We start from the raw sequence: 16,957 nt of genomic DNA on the forward strand, positions 1-16,957 counted from the left end.
ATGTTAACTTTTGATTATCATAGTCCCAACACTTCTGACCCAGGTTTGACTCCAGAGGAAAAACTGAGAAGTTACTTTTGGGGGAGTGAGGCAATGGAGGTTAAGTGACTTGCCTAGGATCACACAGCTAGTAAGTAAGTGTCAGGTGTCTGAGGCTGGATTTGAACTCAGGTCCTCCTGAATCCAGGGCCGGTGTTCTATCCACTGCACCACCTAGCTGCTCAAGAAGTTAATTTTAAAGAAAAGGCTGTGCTTGACCATCTGAGCCTACCTGTTTTGTGTATGTTGTGCTTAACATCTCCATTTGCTTGAATACAACTCATTGAATGACACTCCCAAGGACACACACAACATAAAGAAACTGAAAAATGTATGCACAATGAAAACTACTAGGTAGGGCCTTCCTATTGTCCTACACAGAGGTCTCACCAGAATTCCTTGCTTTCTTGTCAATGTAGTTAGCTCTGTAATATCCCAATTAGCTTAGGCAAAACAGGCTCAGACTTCTGAGAAGGAAAAGATACTTATAGGAAATAATGGACAATTTCAGATGGCAACAGATTCTGCCTTCCCTCCCGACAGAACAATGGACCAGTTTTGATGTTGATGATATCTGGACCAATGATTCTCAATTGTTTTGTTTTGTTTTGTTTTTGCAAGCAATGGGGGTTAAGTGACTTGCCCAGGGTCACACAGCTAGTAAGTGTCAAGTGTCTGAGGCCGGATTTGAACTCAGGTACTCCTGAACGCAGGGCCGGTGCTTTAACCACTGCACCATCTAGCTGCCCCATCTCACTTGTTTTTAATCACACCATAGTATTATTTTTTTTTTGCCAGAAAGAATTTTAGCACATAAGTGGAGAATCAAAAGATTTGCATGTCTACAGCTGCTAATATGAAGCCAGTACAATTCACAACATGCTTAACAAAAACTCATGAAATACTTTTTGAAAACCAGGCTAGGTGGCAGCTAAGTGGAGGCAGGAGGAGTTTTAATCTGGTCTTAGACCCTAGACAAGTCACTTAACCCCTGTTTGCCTCAGTTTCCTCGACTGTTAAATGGAGATAATACCCTTCCTCAAAGGGTGGTTTGTGAGGATCTAATGAGATCATATTAGCCCACCATCTCAATTGAGCTTTAAACATTACTTCAGGACTTCCTGTCAAGATGGTTACCTAAATGGGAGGAAGACCACCTAGCTCCCAAATACCTACTCCAGAAATAACCTGAAGCTGACACCAGACCAAAGAATGGTCAGGAAACCCAAAGGAAAACAACAGAAAAGTACTTCTTTGGCCACAGAACTGCACAGATAGGCAGACAGAAGTCTGTGGGCAATAGGAAAAGGAGTTCTTGTAGCAAAGCAAATGCCAGTGTGACCGGAGACAGTACATGTATGACATACAAGACTATGTCTGGAAGCAACAAGAGTGGAGGGCTCTCCTGAGAAAACCTCAGCTTATAGTAAACCCTTCCTTCTCTGAATGAACATAACCATCATCTAAAGCTTACAATCTATCCTTGTACCTCAGTTCAATTCTCACCAGACCAGGAGTTCTTCAAGGGTAGATGCTGCATCTGTACCTAACATAACCTAGAGTGGAGAACTGAGCAAAAATATGTGTTTTTTGATTGAGTATACTCCAGAGCTCAAGAGAATGAAAAAAACTTTCATGAGGCCTGATTGATCCTGCTACTTAGAGAAAATTGAAGAGAATCTGACTTATGAGTTTAGGAACTAGGAGGTATAAACAGCATAATGTTAGTTCAGCAAGGAAAGCAGTGCAGCAGGCATGGGAATTGGAAGGTAATCCTTGTGGACCAGTCCTGAGGTTAGGTTGGCCGATTATAACCGTCATATACAGTCATACTTCAGAAATACTGTAGATTCAATTCTAGACCTCCTCAATAAAGCAAACATTTGCAAGCCACATGAATTTGTTCATTTCCCTATGTATATAAAATTTATGTTGACACTATATCACAGTCTATTAAGCATACAATAGTATTATGTCTAGAAAAGGTACATACATATGTAACCTGTCAGATTTCTATCTTGGGGATGGAGGAGGGAAGGGAGAGAGGGAGGAAAATTTGGAATTAAAAATCTTATGAAAACAAATGTTGAAAACTATCTTTACATGTAACTGGAAAATAATAAAATACTTTTATGATTAAAAAAATTAAAAGGTACTTTATTACTTAAAAATGCTAACCATCATATGAGCCTCTAGCAATTGATCATCTTTTGGCTGGTAGAGGGTCTTGGCTCAGTGTTAATGGCTGCTAACTGTTCAGGGTGGTGGCTGCTGAAGGTTGGGGTAGTTGCAACCATTTCTCAAAATAAAACAACAATGAAATTTGTTGCAACCATTTACTCTTCCTTTCACTTGACTACTTAGAGGCCATTGTAGGGTTATCTACTGGCCTAATTTCAATATTGTTGTGTCTCAAGGAATAGGGAAGTCCAAGGAGAAGGAGAGAGATGAGAGAATGAGAAGCCAGTGGAGTAGTCAGAACACACACAACATTTACCAACTGAGTTTTCTGTCTTATCTGGGGAGTTTGTGACACTCCACAACAATTATAATGGTAACATCAAAGATCTCTGATCACAGATCTCTATAACAGATATAATAATAATGAAAATGTTTAAAATATTGTGAAAATTACTGAGATGTGGCACAGAGACACAATGTGAGCACATGTTGGGAAAATGGTACCAACAGGCTTGCTCAATACAGGGTCGCCACAAACTTTCAATTTGTAATAAAAATAACACAGTATCTGTGAAGTGCAATAAAGCAAAATGCAATGAAAAGAGGTATACCTGTAATAGCTGTAAAAAGCAGGCCATTTTTAAAAAAGCAGGAGGGCATCTAGGTGGCACAATGGATAAAGGACTGGCTATGGATTCAGAAGGACCTGAGTTCAAATCTGCCCTCAGACACTTGACACTTACTAGCTGTGTGACCCTGGGCAAGTCACTTAACCCTCATTGCCCCACCAAAAAATAGAAGAAGCAAGCCATTCACCACTGGTGTTTGAAAGCTGGCCAGCTCATACAACTTAGACAGAGCTGACAAGTGCTTAGAGAAAATAGGAGACAGGTATGATATCATAGAATAGCAGCCTAGCTATGGGCAACAGGTGTCCCTAAGTACCTCTTCCTTGGCATCCATTTTATGTGTCTCCATTGTTTGCTTGTTCCCCTGGGGTTAAAGGGATATTGTGTGCCGGACTATGCTGCCAAGCTACCCAAGGTCTTGGATTCAAAGGACTCTCTTCTATGCTTCAAGGTCGACATCCTCCTTAGTTAGCAAAGGCCACATTCTTCCCTGGCTCTTTTTTTTTTTTTTTGACGAGGCAATGAGGGTTAAGTGACTTGCCCAGGGTCATACAGCTAGTGTCAAGTGTCTGAGGCTGGCTTTGAACTCAGGTCCTCTTGAATACAGGGCCAGTGCTTTTATCCACTGTGCCCCTAGCTGCCCCCCTTCTCTGGCTCTTTCTAAGTCATTTCCTCTCCCCATGGGTAGGTGTGTGGCAGATGTTGGAGGACTCTCACAACTGACCTGGAAACCTCACAGTTTAGCTCCCTGTTCTGCTTCTCTCTAGCCTCTGCTTGACCCTACATGCCCTTGTACCCAGTTCTGATAACTGAGTTCATTTCTTTTCCAAATGTCTGAGTCCCTAAGCTTGGCTTCTATCTGGGACAAAGTATTAACAACAACAACAATACATTTCTAAAACACTGCAAATTTTACAAAGCTCATAAGAAGCCTGTGATTCAGATAAAGTATTTATTACTATCTTCCTTCTATACATGAGGTACTATCTTAAAACGGGCAGACAGGTGGTACAGAGTGAATAGATTGTTGGGTCTGGAGTCAGGAAGACTTAAATTCCTGAATTCAAATCTGGCCTCAGATACTGTCTAGCTATGTGACCCTAGAAAAGTCACTTAATCCTGTTTACCTTCAATTTCTTATCTATTAAATGAGCTGGAGAAGGAAATGGACAAACCATTCTAGTATCTTTGCCAAGAAAATCATAAATGGGGTCATGAAGAGTCAGACATGACTGAAAAATGACTGAACTGATCATCTTAGAACCTGGATTTGAATTCAGGTTGCTTGACACCAATTGCACTGTCTGTGATACCTGTGTTGCTTCTCTATTAGCATGCCTCTGAGACTGGGGTGCTATCTTGTCTCCCTTTCATTCCTTCCAGGATCTTCTCTCCTGAACCTGACCCCCAGTCTTCCTTGTGAAGTCCTCACCACTTGATGCCACCTATCTGCCTGATTGAATCCATACCTATGGCCAGTACCTCTTGACACCACGCTCTGTCCAGAGCCACCACACTGACCATGGGGGTCAATTCTCCCTTGGACATTCTCTCATTACCCTTCCCCAGGCATCTGCTTCATCCAGAGGATTTGTCTGGAGTCACTCACTGATACTATCACCAAGAAAGCTCTCATTGGGACGTCAGGTGCCCATAGGTGAAAGAAGGAGGAACTGAGTCAGATGGAGAATCAGAAGGGGTGACAAATGAGTGCCTCATTCACACTTATACTTATTTTGTAGATTTTTTTTAATGTACATGTTGTCTACCCCTATAAAGTATAATCTACTTGAGTGTACAGACTGTTTCATTGATATCTTTGTATATTTGGTGCCTAGCCCAATGTAATGATTGGAATGATGCCATCTACTGGAGACTTGCTGTGGGAAAGCTCCACCATGAGGAAAATGCCTCAGAGGCATTGTGGCTTTTCCTTGGCGTCAGGAAATGACGTTTGCTCAGGGGGGCTGTCTATCAAGACTACCAGCCAATCAACTTAAGGAGCCTCCTATGGTCTGGGAGGAGACAGGAAGGAGGAAGGGGAGCCTGCGCGGAGAGCTCTGGGCTTTTTGGGTTCCTGACTTGGTGGTGGTGGTGGCAGAGGACTACATAGGAAATTTGAGGAAAGATAGGAATGCCAGGCTGTTGGAATTCTGTTCTCAATCTTTTTCTTTCTATTTTCCAATAAATCCTTAAAAACCTAAACTCGTTTTATCAGTGATTTTAGTCAGTTTCCCCCAAAACTGGGGGAACAGATTAGAATCCACATTTAGAATCTTAAATTACACACCAATAAGAATATAATAAATAGGGGCAACTAGGTGGCGCAGTGGATAGAGCACCAGCACTGGAGTAGGGAGGACCTGAGTTCAAATCCAGATTCAGACACTTGTCACTTACTAGCTGTGTGAGCCTGGGCAAGTCACTTAACCCTCATTGCCCTGAAAAAAAAATAATATATAATAAATATGTATAATGTATAAATAAATATATAATAAATGCATTAAGTTCTTATTATACTGGAATTGCCATATTTGTAAATGGTTGATGATGAAATAGTCACTGGTGCTTTGTCAGGACTGGTCTTGAGAGATCATGAAGGCAGTGGGGTTTTGAATATTTTTTTTTTAGTGAGGCAATTCGAGTTAGGTGACTTGCCCAGGCTCACATAGCTAGTAAGTGTCTGAGACCGGATTTGAACTCAGGTACTCCTGAATCCAGGGCTGGTGCTCTATCCACTGTGCCACCTAGCTGCCCCGGGGTTTTGAATATTAAAGACACAAAGAGCTAGTCAGCTATAGGGCCTCCAGTTTCCCTGTTTGTTAATCTGCCCTTCCTCTTCCACCATTCTAGCTTTCATCCCTAACAGAGAACATTGCCCTTCAACAGAGTTCTTCCTTCCCCTGCACCCTGTGGCTGTGTTGCTTCTAGTTCCTGAGGCCTCAAAGTCAAGTGCTAGGCTGGGACTCACTCCTGACAGAGGCTGTCATGGCTGAAGACACATTTCTGCAAACTGTCCAGGGTCATGAGGCTGATGTGCTCAAACATGTTCAGGGATGTGCTGCCCCCAACACACAGATGCCTCCATTTCATCTGTCCAAGAAAGAAAACCCAATCGTGAGTCTGGACTCCTCCCAGGAGCTAAGCCCTTGTCCTGAACCCCTGCAAAATCCCAGAGGAAGCAAGAGAACATCGGGGCTACAAATCACATTCAGAGCTCTCCTTAGGCTTAGAGGGAGTCATTGGCTAGGAGTTGGGAGAACTGAAATCCAATCTGAGCTATGCTATTGTGTGAACTACTTTGTGTAACCTTAGCAAGTCACTTTGTTATTTCTCCAAGTCTCATCTTCCTTCTTCATCTGTAAAAATGGGTTTGATTAACACTGACCTCTCTGCCTCATAGGATGCTGGCAGGAGATGAGGTCATGGATTTAAAAAAAAGAAACTGATCTGAAAGGGTAAATACTAGAGAAGATTCATATATGATAGTGACCATAGGTTCTCCTCCACTAATTCAACCCCCTTAAGGCTAAATTCGAGGAAAGAGAGGGTGGGCAGTGGAACAACTGGAAGACATAACTAGGCATTTTTGCACCCATAATACCAACCAGAAATGATACTTGAGGCAAGGTGGACTAAAGGCACCATCATTTGGGACTCAGGGGCGACACACATGTGAGACTTAAGGTGTAACTTGGGTGTGAGAGTATGGAGCAGGGTACGGTGGGACATTACCCAAGTCTACCTTTGTTAACTTTCTCCTCTAACTGATTATTCTTGCTAACTAGGTCCTAAATTCTGTTTATTCTCTGCTGAGGCACTGCAGCAGCCTCTAATTTCTCTTTTTCCCTAGGGGAAAAACCTGGGTCACACTGCTGTAGTCACGGCCACCATCACACCTGTTGCAATACAAGGTGTTCTAACAAGGAGTTCACTCTGTGTAGGCTCCTGGCCTCATGGGGTCTCCTCCCATCTACCCATAGCCTTTCCCATCTTTTTTTTTTTTTTAGTGAGGCAATTGGGGTTAAGTGACTTGCCCAGGGTCACACAGCTAGTAAGTGTTAAGTGTCTGAGGCCAGATTTGAACTCAGGTACTCCTGACTCCAGGGCCAGTGCTCTATCCACTGCACCATCTAGCTGCCCCAGCCTTTCCCATCTTACATGCATAATGTCTGTGGACTTGTTGAAGATCTTTATGTAGGGCTTGAGGATGTCAAAGTGAAAAGCTGGGGTCAGCAGGCGCCGGTGCCGGCTCCATTTGTCTCCTCTGCTCAGGAGCAGCCCATCTCCTGGGAGAGAGATTGGGGGAGAAGCCCACACCCAGCCCACATTAACAAACTACTCAGGACTGTGACCCACACACGCATCTAGGCTATGTCTCAATCATTTACTTATCCCTATCCCTAAACTCCTCACCCACAACTACCAGCCCTCAACCCTTCATCACCCAGATACTAACCCTCCCAGGAGTCTATGCACCCTTGGTCCATTAATACTCAGTCCTTTAGTTCAATGAGCTCCCTGGTCGAAAGCATCCTGAATACTTTCTCCTCGGTTCTTCCCCTGACTATCACTCACCCAGCCAAGGCTCGAAGAATCCATAGAAAAGCTTGTCCTTCGGTGCGATATTGGCTGTTGAGACATATGTGTTATTCAGGGGACAGTATAAAAACCATAGGGTGAAGACAGAAGGAAGAAAAGGGAGGGGAAGTCAGTCTCAAGCCGGGAAACAGGAGGCTGGAGCCTCCTTTCCTTTTCCATTACCCATCCCCAACACCAAGACAATCTCTTTTTAAGCTCAACACAGAGAAAAATAGGATAAAAAGTAGATTAAGGTTTGGGGGAAGTGTGGGGGGAAGAACAGGAGGTTTGATGTGGGAGAATAACCAGCCATAACCTTATATGCTACCTGAACAAAACCCAGAGAAGGCCCTTCCCTTGGGGCCAAGCACCCTGGGAATGACGAGGCATGACCAGATCTGGCCCCTCATTTCTCAAAAACTACCCAGACATGGGCCCAGACTTGACCTCACAGATGCTCAGGAGGTAAATCTTGCTTTTCCAATATTTCCCACATTTCTGCATGTCTGACTTAAGAACTCCTGGCTATTCTTCTCCCAGCTGTGTTTGATTTCTCCGCCATACCTCAGATGCCCTTTCATGCTGGAACTTCCCTCACCCCCTGTGACCTTCTCTCCCTCTAACATCTGTGCTCCCCCCTTCTCCCATGAGTGATTTCTGGGGTCTCTATTTTAAAGAGAGGCCCAGGCCTGCCAGCCCTCATTCTTCTCCTGGATTGGCTTCTGAATCTCCCTTCCCTCACCTTTCTCTCCCCTTTTATATGTTGCTTCCTTCATTAAAATGTCAGCTCCTTAAAGGCAGAAACCAAGGTTTGGGTTTGGGTTTGGGTCTTTCTTTATATGTGTAACTACTCTTAGTCCAGTGCCAGGTACATAGTAAGCAGAAGCAATTTATTAAGCCCCTATGCCATGCTCAACACTGTGCTGGGCACTGACAATACAAAGATAAAAACCAAATAATTTCTGCTCTTGAAAAATTTATATCCTATTTGAAGGGGGCAGGAAGCAGGGTGAGATAGTGAGAGCTAAATGTCCACAGATTATACAAACATGTGTTTAATATATACATATACATATGAGGGTATGTGATTGTGGTGTTCTATGATTTATGGCCACATGACACTGCCAGTAGAATATTATTGAAAGAAAGAAAGAAAGAAAGAAAGAAAGAAAGGAAGGAAGGAAGGAAGGAAGGAAGGAAGGAAGGAAGGAAGGAAGGAAGGAAGGAAGGAAGGAAGGAAGGAAAGAAAGAAAGAGAAAGAAGGGAGTGAGAAAGGAAAGAGAGAAAGAAAGGAGGGAGGGAGGGAGAAAAAGAAAGAAAGGGAAGGAGGAGGGAGGGAGAAAGGAAGGAAGGAAGGAAAGAAGGAAGGAAGGAAGGAAGGAAGGAAGGAAGGAAGGAAGGAAGGAAGGAAGGAAGGAAGGAAGGAAGGAAGGAAGGAAGAAGGAAAGAAAGAGAAAGAAGGGAGGGAGAAAGGAAAGAAAGAAAGAAAGAAAGAGAAAGAAAGGAGGGAGGGAGAAAAGGAAAGAAAGGGAAGGAGGGAGAAAGAAAGAAAGAAAGAAAGAAAGAAAGAAAGAAAGAAAGAAAGAAAGAAAGAAAGAAAGAAAGAAAGAAAGAAAGAAGGAAGGAAGGAAGGAAGGAAGGAAGGAAGGAAGGAAGGAAGGAAGGAAGGAAGGAAGGAAGGAAGGAAGGAAGAAAGAAAGAAAGAAAGAAAGAAAGAAAGAAAGAAAGAAAGAAAGAAAGAAAGAAAGAAAGAGAAAAAGAGTTTCAGTTTCAGGGGAAAACCTGGGCTCTTTGAAAGCTCTACACAGCTGACCAAAAGAAATTCAGATTTCTCTTTTCCTCCTCTTTTATTTTTTACTGTATTGATTGTCCATCCACAGCTTGACCCTCAGAGAAGCTAAACCAAACTATGGTGGTAACTGGGTTTGATGGCTGTGGTCCTATTCAGTGCTGAAATCCTTTGCAGTTTTTTTTTGTCTTACTCCTCAACTTGTACCCTGTAGATCATTGACACCAGCCACCTTGCTCTACCTCAGTCAAGACACTCCATCTCCCAGCTTCAGGCCTTTTCCTTGGCTGCCTTTCATTCCAGGAATGGTCCCTCTTCATCGCCACCTTGTGGCTTCACTGGCTTCCTTCAAGTCGCAGCTAAAATGTCACCTTCTACAGGAAGCCTTTCCTAAGCCACCTTAATTCTAGGGCCTTCCCTGCCTCATTGGTTGCAATTTATTATAGACATAGATACAGATATAGATACAGAGATGGATACAGACACAGATATGGATATGGATATAGGTACACATATAGAGAAATATTGATATAGAGATAAATGTAGATTTGAATATAGATATAGAAATGGATCTAGAAAGCTATAGATACAGAGATGGATACAGATATAGATTTAGGTGCAGGTATAGATATGGATATAGATATAAAGATAGACATAGTGATAGAATGGATATAGGTATAGGTGTGGGTATGGATATGGATATGGATAGGGGGTAGCTAGGTGGCGAAGTGGATAAAGCACCGGCCCTGGATTCAGGAGGACCTGAGTTCAAATCTGACCTCAGACACTTGACACTTAACTAGCTGTGTGACCTTGGGCAAGTCCCTTAACCCCAATTGCCTCACCAAAAAACCAAAAAAACAAAAGAATCGGATATGGATAGGGATAGAGATAGATATAGCTATGGAGATGGAGATACATATATAGATGTAGATATGGATATATATAAATAAGTATAAATATAAATATATGGCTTTAGATATGGATGTGGATAGAGATACAGAGATAGATATACATAGATATGGAGGTGGATATAGCAATCGAGATGGATATAGATAGATATAGGTATGGATATGGATAGAGATAGAGATAGATATGGATATGGATAGAGATAGGTATAAATACGTATATAGATAGCTATAGATGTGGATATAGATACAGATATAGATTTAAATATAGGTATAGACATGGTAAGAGAGAGAGAGATAATAGGAATTGTCTTTCACCTTTGTTTGCATCCTCACTGCTTAGCACACTGCCCAGTGCATGGTAGCTACTTGATAAATGTTTATTACTGATTCCTGACTTTCCTCTGCCTCCTGGACATTCTAAGTATTAAATGGAACTTCCAAACATTTAGTCCCTCATCACTGTTTTCCTTCTTCCTTTCAGCTTCTCTTTCTACTTATCTTTCACTTCTAACTTCTATCTTTCTCCTCTGTCCACTCCTTCCTTCTTGTCCCTCCTTCTTTATTTCTCCCACCATTCTTTCGCTCTTTTTCCCCTTCTATCATATTTCCCTTCCTCAACCTTCCCCTATTCCTTCTTTTTACCTTTAGTAATATTTACACATGTATATGTATATATTATATATATGTTTGTATAGTCTGTGGACATTTGGCTCTCACTATCTCACCCCTGCTCCCTGTCCCACCCTCCAAATAGGATGTAAGTTTTTCAAGAGCAGGAATTATTTTGTTTTTATCTTTATATCATCAGTGCCCAACACAGTGTCAAGCATATAGTAGGGGCTTAATAAGTTGCTTCTGCTTACTATATACCAGCCACTGAACTAAGAGTAGATACAAATACAAAGAAAAACCCAAACCCGAAACAGGAACATAGTTCCTGCCTTTAAGGAGCTGATATTTTATTGAGGGAAGCACCATATAAAAGGAGAGAGGAAGGTGATCAGAAGCCAAGCCAGGAGAAGAATGAGGGGTGGCAGGTAATACAGAGAACAAATGTTTACACTTATCCAAGGAGATAGTAAGCTCTTGAAAGCAACAACTATTGATTTTTCTCACTGTATAAGGTTTTCTATGATCATATATGTCAATGAGAGGGTCAGTGAATAGTTGAGGGGGCAGATAGAGATAGATGTTGCCATGGTAACCATGATACTTGGGGGTTCCATACCTGAAGCTGATGTGACAGGCTTGATGTAGTCCGGGTGGCAGATGAAAATAATTGGGTAGAAGGGTCCACCCCATGTTAGAAAGACCTCCCTGAAAGTGGCCACAAATTGAAGAATATGCTTTATACCTTCCTCAGAGGGTGTGATCTGTAAATAATGCAACAGGAAGAATCAGCACTTTCCAATAGCCTTTAAGGAAAGGCCAAACCTCTCAGGGTCAGGGGAAGGCTGAGAATTCCCAAAGGGGTACAGAAACATGGGCTTTTCCATAGGCCATCTCCCTAATACACCAGTGTGAGAGGGTGTATGACATCATAGAAAGAGTCCAAGCCTGGTACAGAATCTCAGCATTGTAGGGACCCCAGATACCCTCTAATCTCATACACACCCAAACGAGAATCTAGTAGATAACAGCATAATAGTCTTTGTGTTTCTTCTTGAAGACTTCCAGGGAGGGAGAAGCTTCTACTTTCTCAAGAGAATTCACCTCACTTCAAGATAGCCATTATTGATAGGAAGTTGTTCTTAACTTCAAGCCTAAATCAGTCTCTCTATGCTTTCCATCCATTACTCCTAGTTTTGCCCACTGTCCTCAAGCAGGACAATTCTAATTTCTCTTCCGTGATTTCCACACCGGGCCAGCTCTTCAAAAATTTAAAACAGTAACTCCCATGTTGAAAAAAAAAATCTTCGCAACCAGTTCCTCAGATAAACATATGATATCCAAGATATACAGAGAACTGACACAAATATGTAGGACTAAGAGCCTAAAATTCTGGTGTTTTACTTATCAACATGGAAAAGATGATAACAAATGCATTAAATGCTAAAGGAAGACAGGCATAATAATACACTGTTGACAGAAATGTAAATTGATTCAGTCATTCTAAAAAGTTTATAATTAAAACGTCTTATAGGTGGATTTTAAATAGTATTATTATTATTGTTATTATTATCATCATTCTAAATAGTTTATAAGTGAAAAATCACTAAATGGTCCATACCCTTTGATTTAGTTATTCCAAGAAAGAAAGAAAGAGAGGGGGGGAGCGAGGAAGGAAGAGCCTACAAATGTTTAATCCTATTTAATATATAATGGAGGTGGGGCAGCTAGGTGGTGCAGTGGATAGAGCACTGGCCCTGGAGTCAGGAGGACCTGAGTTCAAATCCGGCCTCAGACACTTAATACTTACTAGCTGTGTGACCCTGGGCAAGTCACTTAACCCCAATTGCTTCACTAAAATATATATATATATATAATGGAGGTTACACGGAACATGTGTAGAGATTAACTTTCTGCTTCTAACTGTCCACATGTGAATGACTCACTGCTGAAGAGGACTGACACTGGCTAAGGAGCCAGAAGAGCCAATGGAATAATGGATCTCAAAAAGGACAACGCCTCTGCCTCTCTTGATCTGTCTTCCTCTGACCCTTGAGTTGGCATCATGCAACTCTGGGAATTCCTGTGAAGAGGGTAGGTGAACTTGCATCTCACTCTTTTCTACCCTTTGGCCACCATGCTGTGGTTACAGCACATGGCAGCTAAAATACATGTCCCATCACTTGGCAGTCTTATTGGACATTACCCTGTTGGGGAAGGTGGAGACTCTGGGTGAGCCTGAGCTTGGCCTTTGGAACTGCCTTAGTGTTTGTGCTCTTGTGGTCTTGGGTGAATCCCCGCTAACACCTAAATGAATGTGTCCCGCTCTATCCTGAGAAACCACCCTGTGAGTTCCAGAGGTTCAGAAGTTCCGAGTCCCTCAGTCAGAGTTGATCGGTGGCATGGGGTAGGGTAGCAAGAGGGGAAAGGAAAGAGGAATGCCCAACAGATGCTTCAGTGTATCTTGGGAGAGGTGACCACTGGGAGAATGAACCCAAATCACTGGCCTACCTTCCTTTCAATTTTCTCTGTGTATTTCCCTGGCATTAAGAGCAGTAAAATCCTTGAAACCTTCCAGACACAGGAGAAAAGAGGAGCTAGAACTTTACAGCCTGTAGTGTCCACCAAGGTCCTACAAAGGGAAGAACTGAAGGGCAAGAGTAGGTGGTGACAGTGAAATGCAGAATTGGCCTTATCCCCAATACACATGGGCATAAAACAAAAATGTCCTTCCAGAGCCAAGAGCCCTCCCTAGGATCTGACACCAGTCAAACACCAACATTCTGAAAGGGCATGAATAAAGTAACATCCCCAGGCTATTGAAAAGACTTAGCAACTTTTTGTGGTGGCTAAGGATTGGATGCCCATCAATTGGGTAATAGCTAAACAAGTTCTGGTATATGATTGTAATGGAATATTATTGAGCTATAAGAAATAACAAGCAGGATGATTTCAGAAAAATATGGAAAGACATATGAACTGATGTATAGTGAAGTGAGGAGAAGCAGGAGAACGTTGTACATAGGGACAGCAATATTGTTAAATGAACTGTGAATGACTTAACTATTCTCAACAATCCAATGATCCAAGATAATCCCAAAGGACTAATGATGAAGCATACTTATCCACCTCCAAAGAAAGAACTGATATTGATTGAAATTGAACACAGACTGAAGTATGCTAATTTTTCACTTTGTTTTTCATTTTTTTTTCTTTCATTTGAGTTCTCTCTCTCTCTCTCTCTCTCTCTCTCTCTCTCTCTCTCTCTCTCTTTGCAGGGCAGTGAGGGTTAAGTGACTTGCCCAGGGTCACACAGCTAGTAAGTGTCAAGTGTCTGAGGTCAGATTTGAACTCAAGTCCTCCTGAATCCAGGGCCAGTGCTTTATCCACTGCACCACCTAGCTGCCCCTTATTTGAATTTTCTTATACAAAATGACTAATGTGATAATATTTTACATAATTGCACATATATAACTGTGGAAATTTATTTTGATTTGGGGACCCTACCTTTAAGCTGAGATTAGAAAGCCTTAGGCCCTCAGGGTCTCTTCTGTGTGGGAGGTGCTCTTTGCCCCCTCCCCCTCTGCTTCAGCTGAGCCAAAAAGCCCCCTGGGCTGTACAAGACACCAGGTCAGAAAGCTGGGGGGGGAAAGCCCCCAGATCCCTCCGACCCGAGTGGAGCTATCCGAAAGATCCCAGACTCATCCAGGCCAGGCTCTGGCATAGCCTGTGCTGAGGCACGGGATGCTCGAGCATATAACCTCTCTCGGTCTTAGTTTCCTCCTCTGTAAAATGGAGATTATATCAGTGCCTACTTTACAGGGCTGAAAATCTGAGGATCAAATGAGATAACGTTTGTACAGCCATTTGCAGACCTTAAAGGGCTCTATAAATGCTAGTTGTTAGGGGCAGCTAGGTGGCTCAGTGGATAGAGCACCGGCCCTGGAGTCAGAAGTACCTGACTTCAAATCTGGCCTCAAACACTTAACACTTACTAGCTGTGTGACCCTGGGCAAGTCACTTAACCCCAAATGCCTCACTTAAAAAAAATGCTAGTTGTTGTTGTTGTTGTTGTTGTTGTTGTTGTTATAAAATCAAGATTTCAAAAGATCATAAACTAGAATGTTGGGTGGAATCTAAAAAGATATTTAATAGGAATCAATCCTATGATTTATGATCATAGTTTTAGAGCTCGAAGAGACCTTAGAAGAAAGGAAGGAAATAAGCAATTATTTGTTACTGTTCAGTCATTTCAGTTGTGTCCTATTCTTTGTGACCACATTTAGGGTTTGCTGGAGTGGTTTGCCATTTACTTCTCCAGCTCATTTTACAGATGAGGAAATTGAGGTAAACAAGGTTAAATGACTTCCCTGGGGTCACACAAGTAGTAAGTATCTGAAACCGGATTTGAACTGGGGTCTTCCTACCTCCAGGACTAGCATTCTATCCCCTGCTCCTCCTTGTTACCTCTAGAAGCCATCTAGTCCTCATTTTATAAATGAGGAAATTACATCCCAGAGTGAATTGCCCAGGGTCTTAGAGATAGAAGTAACTACCCAAGGACACCCTCTCAGTGCAAGCCCAACCTCCACTGCCCCATGCTGCCTCTCCAATGTAATGCTTTATACCAAATCACTTCACAAACACACAATGAAGGTATGGGAAAAACAATTCATCTGAAAAAGACATGGAAAATATAATGGACTGGAAGTTCAATGAGAATCAACAGTGGGATAATGCCACTGAAAGTGCTAATGCAATCTTCTTTTCTTTTCTTTTTTTTGGGGTGGGGCAATGAGGGTTTAGTGACTTGCCCAGGGTCACACAGCTAGTAAGTGTTAAGTTTCTGAGGCCAGATTTGAACTCAGGTACTCCTGAATTCGGGGCTGGTGCTTTATCCACTGTACCACGTAGCTGCCCCCAGTGCTAATGCAATCTTGAACTACCCTTTAGAAAATCATTTTATCCAGGAATAAATGAGGTAACATTCCCACTGTATTCTGCCTTGGTCAGAGCCATCGCTACTATTGTGTGCAATTATAGGAATCAAATTTTAGAAATAGCATAGATCTACTAAAAACTTCCAGAGAAAGGTAAGCAGGATGGTGAAGAAGGGCATCAAGGTGGTAAATTAATAGAGCACAGAGTCATGAAGACCCAAATTTACATCTGGTCCCAGACAATTATGACCCTGGGCAAGTCACTTAGCTTCTATCTACCTGTTTAGTAACTTTCAAATAGGGATCACTGTTGTGAGAATCAAATGAGATAATATTTATTTAAAAAAAAAAACACAAAACAGCACAGGTGGCTGGCACTTAGTAGGTGTTTCATAATTGCTAATTTCCTTCCTTTAGATGAATGCTATATGGGAATCATTTGAAAGAAGTAGGGACATTTACCCTGGAGAGGAGAAGACTTAGAGGTTATATGAGAGTTGTCTACCAGAATTTAAAGGGTTTATCCCCTAAAAAAGAGATTAGACTTGTTCTGTCTGACCCCGAAGTTTGACTGTTTGCCTGGTGGTTCTATTTGGCCCATTAAGCAATGAATGGAAGTCAATCAGATAAACTTCCTAAGATTGAAGTATCCAAAAGGAAGGGGTCCCCAAGGAGATGGTGGTGATCCTCCTTTATTAGAGTCCATCAAGCAATGACTGTGTTGAAAAAAAATTATTTCCTTTTATTACTTTTTATTATTTGTAGTTCAAGGCCATTTCTCCTAGCTAGGGGGTTATTTGTCTGGTTAAAATCTGTCTTGTGGGGCTGTTAAATTTTATTGAATATCTCAACCATTCTTAAGATATGAATCCAAAAGAGACGAAGAAGGGAATATAACATCTACAAATATTAGTTTAGGCCCTCAGTGATTTAACTAGCTTTGCTAATGGAAGGATCCAAACTGGCTCCAAAGTTGTGTTTATCTGTGGCATCCAAATCTACCCTCTTAATCAGCACATTGTGAACCTCTAAATGTAGTTTAATCGGTGATTTGACCTTATTTGACTCTACATTTAGTCTGTTTGGCTAGGTCTGTTTCCTTATAGGATTATGAAATTATGATTCTGTTTGACTAGATCTGAGTGATGCTTTATGACCTAAAGCATATATAATTGCTTTGCAGCAAAAAATATTTGTCTCTCTGATATAATATTTAACTATAAAAGCATTAGAACTAGCATTGCTATTTTTTTCTGAGCTCTGAACCTGTACTTAAGC

The 16,957-nt window shown here is 41.9% G+C and overlaps 1 protein-coding gene across 1 annotated transcript in view; it reads right to left on the reverse strand.

The window, feature by feature from the left end:
• The window catches only part of LOC122736133 (cytochrome P450 4F2-like), an 82,146-nt gene that overhangs the window by 7,716 nt on the left and 57,473 nt on the right, over positions 1 to 16,957 (reverse strand). The window contains exons 5-8 of the mRNA XM_043978178.1: positions 11,359 to 11,503; positions 7,428 to 7,481; positions 7,011 to 7,138; positions 5,821 to 5,942 (exon numbers count right to left, since the gene is read on the reverse strand). Of these exons, the coding sequence (XP_043834113.1) occupies positions 5,821 to 5,942; positions 7,011 to 7,138; positions 7,428 to 7,481; positions 11,359 to 11,503 (449 nt within the window). The remainder of the gene's footprint in view (positions 1 to 5,820; positions 5,943 to 7,010; positions 7,139 to 7,427; positions 7,482 to 11,358; positions 11,504 to 16,957) is intronic.

This window comes from Dromiciops gliroides, chromosome 1 (assembly GCF_019393635.1).
Source record: "Dromiciops gliroides isolate mDroGli1 chromosome 1, mDroGli1.pri, whole genome shotgun sequence".
In the NCBI taxonomy this organism is placed as follows: domain Eukaryota; kingdom Metazoa; phylum Chordata; class Mammalia; order Microbiotheria; family Microbiotheriidae; genus Dromiciops; species Dromiciops gliroides.